This window comes from Hemicordylus capensis, chromosome 6 (genome assembly GCF_027244095.1).
Source record: "Hemicordylus capensis ecotype Gifberg chromosome 6, rHemCap1.1.pri, whole genome shotgun sequence".
NCBI classification, from domain to species: domain Eukaryota; kingdom Metazoa; phylum Chordata; class Lepidosauria; order Squamata; family Cordylidae; genus Hemicordylus; species Hemicordylus capensis.
The window spans coordinates 37388090-37399683 of NC_069662.1; the positions used below are offsets into that span (position 1 = coordinate 37388090).

Genomic DNA, 11594 nt, shown 5'->3' on the forward strand with positions numbered 1-11594 from the left:
GCAATGACATCTGCTCTGGATTGGGGCCCTGCCAAAAGTTCCAGGAAGGTGCAGGGCTGCTCAATCCACCATAAAACTGATCAGTCACTGCCTGAAAGTTGCTGGTTCAACAGCTTCCTAAGGATAGCTTTGTGAGTCCAGCTCATGCTGGACCGCACCCCTGTTGATCTTCTTTGTTGATCCCAGATCTTCTGAGGGATGGGGCCATAGCTCAGTGGCAGAGTATCTGCTTTGCACGCAGAAGATCCCAGGTTCACTCCCAGACATCTCTAGGTAGGGTTGAGAAAAACTCCTGCCTGAATCTCTTTGGGAAGAGAGCTGGTCTTGTGGTAGCAAGCATGACTTGTCCCCTTAAGCTAAGCAGGATCCGCCCTGGTTGCATACGAAAGGGAGACTAGAAGTGTGAGCGCTGTAAGATATTCCCCTCAGGGGATGGAGCTGCTCTGGGAAGAGCATCTAGGCTCCAAGTTCCTTCCCTGGCATCTCCAAGGTAGGGCTGAGAGAGATTCCTGCCTGCAACCTTGGAGAAGCCGCTGCCAGTCTGTGTAGACAATACTGAGCAAGATGGACGTATGGTCTGACTCAGTATATGGCAGCTTCCTATGTTCCTAATCCTTGGAGAGCCACTGCTAGTCAGTGTCTACAGCACTGAGCTAGCTGGACCACTGGTCTGCCTTGGTATAAGACAACATCCTACATTCCTATGACTGACTAATACTGCTTTGTGCTTACTTTGGATCTTCTGGGCAACATACTTGCAAATCTGGGCTCCCCTGCCTAGACTCTGCTATGGCTGCTTGGAGCCCACCGGGCCACTTTTTTTTGCCCTGGAGCGAAACAAGACATCTTGTTGGGGCTGAGGCATTGCAGACTGGCCTAGTACTGCACCTCCTGCCTATTTCAGTGGGGAAATCAAGCTCGCACTTTCAACAAAGTCCTTGGAAGGGGAAAGGAAAGTGATCTGAAGGAGAAAACTAAGATTTCGAAGACCTGGTTCTATTCTTGTACAATATTGCAAGGGTTTCCAGTGACTGGGCGAGAGCACGCCTGCCCTTCACTAACTCTGGGCAGGGTTTCAATGGATAAGTCACAAACCTGCCAACTCTCTCACTTTGGGCAGGAAGCAGCCAATTTTTCAGGCTGATCTCCCTCCCTCCCTCCCTCCCTCCCCTTGGCTTTGACAACTAATTTCCTAATTTTGGCAGTGTTCCGGTACTTTTCACCTTTGCTGTGGTTTCCTAAGCAATGTTCTTGTCAATTAAGTGAACTGCCCTAAGAGCACTGCTGAGCTGGCAAATGGAAGCAACTTTAACTCCCCTTTGCACCTCATTTGCAAATTAATTAAGATAACTTTACACAATCTGAGCAACTATGCAGCCTTGAAACTCAACAAGAAGAAACATCTTAAATGCCCTCCTTCCCCACTATACATTTAGGGGGATGTTCTGAATTAATGCAGATATTCTCTGTGGTTGTCTGGTCTTTGCTTTTTATCATGGGTGAAAGTGCTGAAGATTTGATCTGGGGAAGGAGCCTAAAGTCTTTTTTATTATTATTATAGTCAGAGGTTTATTTATAAACTTATTTATAAAAATATTTGTATGCCAGCTTTCTGGTCCAAAATGTAGCACCTGAAGTAGCTTTCAATAAACTTTATTTTTTTAATAGTTATTTCATAGATTTTTTTACGCCTTTTAGGTGCAATCCCTTATAAAGTTGGATCACAAGAAGTAAAAAAAAACCCTAGTGTATTAAAATATTCAATCATATTGAAACAAAATCAGCTAAGCCCCACAAAAGATCAGAATTTTTATTTTTGCCCTCTTGGATGAGGTCAGGGGCTCCACTTGATGGCTCTCTCCAGCCTGCTCATAAAACCAGATCTCATAAAATCAGAGTTCAAGCCAAAGGCTTTCTGAAATGAAAAGGTCTTAACTGAATGTTTATGGGCTATATAGCTCAGTGGTAGAGAGCCTGCTTTGCATACAGAAGGTTCAGTCCCTGGCATCTCCTCGTAGGACTGCCTGAAACTTTGGAGAGCCGCTGCCAGTCTGTGTAGACAATACTGGGCTAGATGGACCAATGGTCTGACTCAGTATAAGGCAGCTTCCTATATTTCTAACAGTGACATGCATTAAAGAGGGCGTGTACTTGGATGTCCCAGGGCAGGGAATTCCAGAGAGTGGGTACTGCAGTTGAGACATCATTTTGTCACATCCCTGCCAACATACCTTGGATTGGATGAGACATGCAAGAGGTTGGCCGGTGAGGGCAGAAGGTATCAAAAACCAAATAATTCAATGGCTGGATCAGGCCAAGGTCCCTTGAGTCTTGTGTCTGTCCGTGCCTGAGTCCAGCAAGCTTAGTTAAGGAGCTGTTGACTAGCTCCAAATGGAGGGGGGCATACAGTCGCCAGAAGCTCCACCCCTTCCTGGATCCAAAGTCAGTGCCTGAGGTGGCCTCCCCTCTTCCGAGCAGTCTCAATGCGGGGAGGCCTCAAGCAACCAAGTGAACATCAACCTCTGGAGCTCGGTCCTGACATGGAGGCTCTTCCCACGACCGTGCACACAGCTGGGCAGGTGGGAGGGAAGGCAGGGTTCAACCCAGGCGACTGCTCTTAGCCCCTGTGGCATGCAAGCCGCAGGCCCACATGACGCGCATTGCCGGGAGGAGCGCAGATGCCTATCCGCACTGCTCCTGGCAGCACAGATCAACAGATGCTGGAAGCCTGTTATCCCGGCCGCTGGGTATCCTGCAGTGCATGGGGGCATTCCCCCAGGGGACGGGTGCTCTAGGTGCCCACCTCTGTGTCAGCGTGAGCTGCAAGCAGCTTGCGCTGACGCGTGATCCCGGCAGCCGGGTTAAGGGTGCGTTTGCCAGGTTTCAGTGCTGAGTTTGGTGCTGCGGGGACGCCAGGATCTGCATGGATCCTGGTGGTTATCATGGGCAGCCAAGTCCAGGCTTGGCTGCTTAAGCCTGGGTGTGGCTGCTCGTGAGAACAGCCTCATGGTGTCACTTCTGCTCCTGTGGTCCACAGGGCAATGGAGGGCAGTCTAGGAATAGGGGAGCCTCATTGCGGGGCTCTGGGTCCTCAGGGCTACGTAGGAATATAGGAAGCTGCCATATACTGAGTCAGATCATAGGTACATCTAGCTCAGTATTGTCTACCCAGACTGACAGCAGCTTCTCCAAGGTTGCAGGCAGGAGTCTCTCTCAGCCCTATCTTGAAGATGCTGCCAGGGAGGGAACTTGGAACCTTCTGCTCTTCCCAGAGCGGCTCCATCCCCTGAGGGGAATATTTTGCAGTGCTCACACTTCTAGTCTCCCATTCATATGCAACCAGAGTGGACCCTGCTTAGCTAAGGGGACAAGTCATGCTTCCTACCACAAGACCAGCTCTCCTCTCTGGCTACTTCAAGGGGCTGACAGAAGGAGAGGCAACAAATGCCTCCTTTCCTGAGAGGGTCTCCTCTGGGTCAGTCTGGATGGGTCCTGACATGAATTCTGTTTCCAGATACGGTCAGCCAGATGTTTCTGCGAAGCTCACAGGCAGGTCAGGAATGTAACAGCCTCCCTCTGTGGTGTGTCACCAACAACTGGCACTCTGGGTTCTGCCTCTGAACATGGGAGGTTCCATTATCATAGCTAATAGCACTGATACCGTAGATCTATCCTCAATAATCCTCTAATTATTTTCAAAGTGATTTGAGCTAGTGTAAACCACCACATGTTATAGTAGGAAATTCCATCAGTTAATGTATATGTTGTTTATTGTGGCTGGGGATGATGTGAGTTGTAGTTCAACGAGAACCAAGGTTACCAAAACCGGCGTTTAAGTATTTGTCCATACAGAGCAGCTTCATTGGGTTACATTGAATTCTATTATTGTAAAAGAGTATTGTGACACATTTCTCTCTCTCCATACTGTTTAAAGTTTTATACATTTCTATCATGCCCTCCAGTTGCCTTTTTTTACAGAAGCAAAACTGATTTCTCTCCCTCCATAAGCCTTGTGTTTTTAAAATATTGGATTGTTTCCAGTGTGACATACCTTTCTCATATTTATAATTGTTTCTTTGTGCTTCTCTTATTTATAAGCAAATCAGCTTCCAACAGCTTTTCTTATTCTTCTCTTCTTTCCAATTCCTGCCACCCACATGTTGGTTTTAGTTTGTTTCAGCTCTCTTCAAATGCTTTGAGCTTGTGTGTGTGTGTGTGTGTGTGTGTGTGTGTGTGTATTTATTTATTTATTTATTTATTTATTTATTTATTTATTTATTTATTTATTATATTTCTAAACCACCCAAAACTGGGGGGGTTTACATTTAAAATCATTAAAAACATTTAAAACCCAGTATTAAAAATTTGTAAAACTTATAAATCTAATTAAAAGCCTGGGTGAATAAATGTGTCTTCAGAGCCCCAGACTGCGTACCTGTACCTGCATACTTCTGAGGACCCTGAGCCCCGCCAGCCCAACCGGCTCTGTGAAAGAGCCAGTAGATGTGTGGCAGGCCAATCCAGCCGTCCAGGGCAAGCTGCCCACTTGTGTGCGGGGAGAGCGGGTCAAGCCCGCTCTCCCCGCAACCCTCCTGCTCATGTGGAGAGCCTCTTTGGATGACTTCTTTCTCTTGGCTGTGCCATAGCTGCTGGTTCTCTTTCTGCTATCCAAAGAAAAGGGAACATAGGAACATAGGAAGCTGACATAAACTGAGTCTCAGACCATTGGTCTATCTAGCTCAGTATTGTCTTCACAGACTGGCAGCGGCTTCTCCAAGGTTGCAGGCAGGAATCTCTCTCTGCCCTATCTTGGAGATGCTGCCAGGGAGGGAACTTGGAACCTTCTGCTCTTCTCAGAGCGGCTTCATCCCCTGAGGGGAACATCTTGCAGTGCTCACACATCAAGTCTCCCATTCATATGCAACCAGGGCAGACCCTGCTTAGCTACGGGGACAAGTCATGCTTGCTACCAAAAGTGCCTTGTAGACAGATCTGAGATGTTGTTATCGAATCTGGGCTTCCTTTGTCTTCCAGATACTACAAGATCCAAGAAGAGTCACGAAAAGGAGGGTGTGGAGTACAACTTTGTTTCAAAGCAGTCATTTGAGACTGACGTGCAGCATAACAAGTAAGCTTTGTTCTGGCATGCTGAGGGAAATGGAAGGTGTGTCTCTGCTGAAGAGTCTGGGTCCAATCTGTGTCGGATGTGCTCCACTCTGATTCTCAACTTTGTGCGGAATGAGTTTTGTTCTGGGCGGCAGTATCAAGGCAGCGTGCACGCACGTACATTCAGAGTGGGGCCTTCCTGATTCCGCCACCCCCGTGTTCCATTGCAGATTTATACACACTCTGGTATGTTCTGCCACCCAGGGTGTTATTTATATGGGGAATGGAATGGAAAGTAAGCAGACTTGATGCATTTATGCTCCTAGCAACTATGAACTTGCTAGCAAACTAGCAACTGAACTGGAACAGGCAGACTCTCTTTCCCACTCTCTCTGTTCTACCTTCCCTGGTCTGATTTGGGGAGTTAGTTCTATAAAACAGGCCCCATATGAAAAACAAATATTTACCACGGCAGACAGAAGATTGAAGTATACCTTCTGACAGGTTGCTTTTATTGACTTCTATGTCCATTTCACACATACAGCTGTCCACACAAAGCTGAGGCAATAAACATACCACTCTGAGGACTATATTGCCTCAGAAAAAACAGCTGTGGGGCTCGGTATATGCCTCTATATCAGGGGTCTCAGACTTAGTTCCTCAGATTTAATTGGACTACAGTTCCCATCATCCCAAGCTACAATTTTGGCTAGTGTTGATGGGAGATGTAGTTCTGCAACATCTGGAGACTCCCATTGTGGCTGAGGATGATGGGAGTTGTAGTCCAACAACACCTGGGGACCCAAATTTCAGAGCCTCTGATATATGTGGGATTAGCCTTTTATTCTTCTGATGGCACCAGAATATTCAAAGGCAGTATCACCTTTGAATCATGTTTGTAGTGAACCATCTTCTACCTATTTATTTCTCTTAGGCGTACCCATCGCTAATCCCATGCGTGGCAGCTCTCGCGAGAGTTCAGAGAGCTGCCGGATAGCAACAGGGACGATAACGATAGGGATGGGCAGCTGGCCAGTGGGCCAGGAATTAGTGGTGGTGGGTGGATGGACAAACGACAGTGCCGGACAGCGAGGAGGCAACGATGGAGGAGGTGGGAGGGGAGGAGGAAGCGGAGGTGGGCAGGGACTGGGAAGAAACTGCAGCAGAGGCGGGGAGGAAACTGGTGGAGGTGGGCGGATGAGGAGGAGGAAGGAAACGGCAAACGGGGCAGGCGGGAGGGGGGAGATGGGGCGGGCAGGAGAAAGCTGCGACAGCGATGGGTGGGGCAGGGGAAAGGAAATGGCCGGGCAGGGAGAACTAGAGGCACAGATGCTCTGTGCCTGGTGCAGTTAGTATTTTTTTTTTAAAAAGGAACCCGTAGTGTGTGTATTTGTAATAAACATTAGCCGCATTTCTGCTGCTGTTTGTTCTGAGGTGGTTGGTTTTCACTCAATTCCCTCATGTTTTTAGGTTTGTAGAGCATGGGGAGTACAAGGAGAATCTCTATGGGACAAGCCTAGAGGCAATACAGTCGGTCATGTCCAAAAACAAAATTTGCCTCGTGGATGTCGTGCCTGAGGTAAACTCTATTTAAAATTTTTTTTTAAAAAAAATCTCCCTTTCATATTTGCCTTTCAGATTGTAGCCTATCTTATGTGTGGATCTCATGCCACAACTTGCATAGCTCTTTCTTAGCTTACTGGGTTTTTGATAGATCAGTTGAGGTAATTTATAGCTTATACAGAGGGGTGGTTTTGCATCAGTTGAGTTTAAACTGATTTTGGGGGCTCCTGAGCTGTTATTTATTAAGTTATAGCCTTCTTGCTGCTGAGATGATGATCTGTCAATTTCTGCTGATAGTCATGCTTTAACACTTGTTGATGGACATGTTTCATAAATAGTTGCGCATTAAGCGGGGGGGATACATCCGTCCCCCTGTTGCCAAAGAGCATGCAATATTACCCTTTGAAATACGTGCTCATGCCTGTGCCTCTCTTCCATTATAAGTTATCTCTCTTCCCACAATTCAAATTAAACTCCTCTGCCTCCGCCTCCAGTTTGAACTCTGTGCTATTGGAGGCAGTGGTGGGAGGAGAAGCAGTCTTCCTAATCTCTTTCTTCCCTTGGATACTTTTATCTGGCTCTTTGTACTTCAGATGTGCCTTTTTGTTAAATTTAGATTTTTAAAACTGCCTTCTAACTGCGTTCACAGCTTGTTTTAACACTTAATAATTATCTTTCTGTTAAAATACCAAAAGCAATGTATGGCCATTTAAGAAGAAATCAGTGATGCAAAAATACAAGTACCCGAAAGACAATAGCAACAATAGAAATATCACTTATTCACATAGCTAAGGAAATGGGTCATGTTGCTCTCTAAATGCCTTGGACCAATTTATAAAAATAAATAAAACAGTTATCACAACTGGGGTATTGGGATGTACTCTGCACATGCTCAGACAGTCATAATGAAGGAGCTCAAGGTTCAGCTGGCATGATATGACCTAGCTCTATTTATGGCTCACCTTCTTTCCATCATGGAAATCAAGGCCATGATTTCCCAAGAGGACTTTTAAAGTGGTGATTCTCTTGTATTTAGCAGGGGGAGAACAACTGGCTGTATCCAACCTCAACACAGCATCAGTGGTTGTTGCTTGTGCTTCTTTTTAGATAGTGAGCCTCCTGGGGACAGGGAAGCAACTTTATTTACTATTTTTCTATGTAGACCACTTGGATAACTTTTTTGAAAAGGGGTATATACATATTCATAGTTGTATATAAATATTCATAGTTGTAGTCTCCCATCCAGTCCCTGACCAGACCCAGACCTACATAGTTTTAGGAAAGTTAATGCACTATGGACCTTTGAATGCACGATGGACCTGCACTATGGCCTTGAAATATTTATTGCATCCTGACTCTCTTTCCCCATTTGTCTGTCTTGACATTTTTGGGTTTGGTTTGATTTCTCTTTAAACCTTTGTGTGGCTTGATTAATAGCCTGTGCTTTATATTACTGTTTGCAGGCTGTGAAGCACTTGAGGACAGCAGAGTTCAAGCCATATGTTGTATTTGTGAAGCCTCTCGTTTCTGAAAAGAAAAAGAACGCACCAACATCTCTACTGACAGACGAAATCTCTGTCCCACTCGTAAGTGTTCCATCCTAAAGGCTGGCTCATGCAGGAGAGCCTCTCACTACAAGATGACGCCACCACCCATCAGCTCACTTGTTAAAGCACTGTTGGAAAGTGCCCTAACACTAGTCTTCAGTCATAATGTTGTACCTGTGTGCAGGTGTCTGTACACAGGTGCATTTTTGTGTGTGATGACTGCAGATGCATTCATTTTAAAAGCAAAATTGGGTACAGGCCTCCTCAAATGTAGGATACAGATAGGAAGTGTACTCCTGTACATGTGTTGAACATAATGTGTGAAAAACTATATGTGTACAGGTCTGTATGTTCATACACTGTACCGATCATGTACAGTGTACAATTATACACTTGTTGAACTTAATGTGTGAACAGGACCAATGTAACCCTACAAATCACCACTCGCTGAAAATATTACAAAGCCAACACTTTTTTCCAGCATGTGGTAATTTGTGATCTTTCATGGGCTTTGATCCCTTTCACGCAAGACCATCTTACTTTGTGAATATTGAGGGGAAAGTCTCTCTTACCTTATGTGAATGGGGCCCAAACACAATTACATTTGTGTAATTGTGCATGTGTATAAAATTTAGTGTGTGTATAAAATTTAGAACCATTCTTAAATCATTGGTTGTATTTTAAGAATATTGTATTCTTGTATTTTAAGAATACAATTAATGACTTGGTCCCATTGAAATTAATAGGTCTTAAGTTAGTTACAACTAACTTGTCTCATTGATTTTAATGAAATTTAGTCATGACTAGCTTTCTTAATATACACTCCAATGAAAACTAAACATAAGACTGACCATTATTTTAAAATGTGTATATTCCAATGTGCCACAAACAGTATCCATCTCTCTACAAAATGATCAGCATATTTACCATCACAAACCAAAGTGTGTTAAATTTGTCAACAGAGCAATTGACCAGATTTTTCTTTTTAATCACTCAAAAATTAGTGATTCGTGATTACATTTTCTTACAATTAGTGGTTATATGTATTTTTGCCACAACCAATAAGTTTTATACTCATTGTAAATCTTTTTTTATGCCTATATCTTCCAAATAACCAAGAAGGGTGGTTTAAGAGTTGCAAGGTTTTAGTGGCTTACGTACTGTGCAGAGAAATGGCAACAGACTCGACTGTGCTGTTGTGATAATTATAAAAACACACCTGCACTGCTGCGAAGGCAGATCTGTTCCACTCCTACTAGCTCCTGCATAATTGCAACATTTGTTCATTATTCTCAATGGAAGCATCGTTGCAATCTGCGATTGTGCAGGAGTTAGTGGGAACAGAACAGACACATCTCAGCAGCAGTGTGGATGTTTGTTTGTTTTTAAATCTTTGCAGCACTGCAGGCAGGTCTGTTAGCACCCATGCTAACTGAGCAAAGAGGCACCTTTTAAAAGTGGTGATTCTCTTTATTTAGCAGGGGGAGAGCAGCTGGCCCTATCCAACTCCAGCACAACATCCCTGCAGTGGCTGTTGCTGGTGTCTATCTTATTTTCTTTTGTAGACTGTGAGCCCTTTGTGGACAGAGAGCCTGTTTGTTTGTTTGTTTTGTATACAGCTTTGGGAACTTTTTGTTGAGAAGAGGTATATTAATATTCGTCATACTTGTATCTCTGTTTCTCTGCATGGTATCTGAGCCAGTATCAGTGAACCAGTTGTTTCATGAGTTGTTTTTAATGTTCCTTTTCAGAACATAACTATTATTAGATGCGGCCAAAACAGATGAGAAGAACCACCTGAATATAGGGAATGTTTTTGCCTGCAGTTATCTTGTGTCAAATTTTATGTGCACCGTGGTTATATTTGTGTGTGGTTTTTAATTATGCCTGGCCCCACAAGTGAAGGCCCATGGGGCAAGATGGGGGTTGCCGGGAACAGAGCCAGACCTATGGGACTAACAGCATATGGTGGCCAGTCTAGCTGTATTCAGGTGTCTATGCACATGTACATGTTTTTGTGAGAATGGTTGTGCATGTATCCATTTTAAAAGTAAACCTTGTTCTGGCTCCTTCAAGTGCAGGGTACAGATAGGAAGTGTGCTGCTCTATACACTGTATACAGATTTTCTGTTTGTTGAACATCAGTAGCTGATGAGGTTGGGAAAGGGCAGCAGGACCTTGGACAGCTCCCAGGCTGATGGCTTAGTCCAATCATAATTCAATCTGAGACCTGTGCAGGCCCTGAAGACCCAGACAGGTCTTGGCTCTCTAGAATCAGGAAGTATGTCCTTAGAAAACTTGGACTTGTGCTTGAAGCCCAGCACTCCGGTAATGCTCAGTGACCTTCTGACCCTCTCTGGTGGGTGATTGTGGGATAGGCCAGGGTTTCTTATCCTTGGGCCCCCAGATGTTGTTGGACTACAACGCCCAGAATCCTCAGCTGCAATGGCTTTTGCTTGGGGATTCTGGGAGTTGTAGTCCAACAACATCTGGGGGCCCAAGGTTAAGAAACCCTGGGATAGGCCATCAGGATGCTGTGGTTGGCTGCTCCGGCTGCAGGGGACACAGCTGGATCTGGGCTTCATGCCTGAAGGTGCCATTTCTCCTGACTGTTCTTTTCTGGACTAGGTTGCAGGTTCAGTGGATCTGTGCAGGTCTTCCATGGCAGTTTCATCTCCATCCATACCTGATATGTTGGCACAATGGCTGACATTATTTGCAAGGCAATGGAAATGGAAGTAACCCATGGATATGCAAAAAGATGTGGAATTAATGGCTCCATAGACATTTCCCCCATATCCCCAGTGGACATAGGGGGAGGGAGGTTTGCATCTAGAAGCTCTCTCCAGATGGAGTTAAAATCTGTCCCTGAAGGTCGCACAACTGTCAGGGATAGGTTCCATCTGGAGGGAGAAGAGAGCAGCAAAAAAATCATGCTCTCCTACCTCTGTGCCTGAAGACTGTACAGCAGTTAAGTTCACATCTTTTTCCATATCTGCAAGGATACTTCTGTTTTTCATAGCCCTGGTGAGAATGTCAGCCTCTGCCTCTTCCCTTTGGACCCTGTGTCCAATTCACAGCGTGGGGCCCTGACAGATTCCTGTTGCTTTTACTGCACTTGTGACTGACTCATACTGTTTCTGCGGTGTTTGCCTTGAAATCTGTTCTGCCCCTTGTTCTTGTATCCACATTGCTTTTTCCAGAGTGCAACGGGGTCTTTGTAGTTATATTCCTTTGTAGGAATATAACATAACATTTGCACAGTTGTGGAAGTGCAAAATTGCACAAACGGAGTTGCATGGCAGTGCAGCCATTACGTCTAATGGTTGCACTGTTGCATAACTCTTCAATTTTTGAGCTTGTGCAGTTGTGCAAACA

The 11594-nt window shown here is 45.0% G+C and overlaps 1 protein-coding gene across 2 annotated transcripts in view; it reads left to right on the top strand.

The window, feature by feature from the left end:
• Positions 1 to 11594, top strand: part of MPP3 (MAGUK p55 scaffold protein 3) — an 84466-nt gene that overhangs the window by 69206 nt on the left and 3666 nt on the right. For both annotated transcript variants that reach the window (XM_053265162.1, XM_053265161.1), the window contains exons 16-18: positions 5035 to 5128; positions 6577 to 6685; positions 8133 to 8255. In XM_053265162.1, coding sequence (XP_053121137.1) covers positions 5035 to 5128; positions 6577 to 6685; positions 8133 to 8255 — 326 coding nt within the window. The remainder of the gene's footprint in view (positions 1 to 5034; positions 5129 to 6576; positions 6686 to 8132; positions 8256 to 11594) is intronic.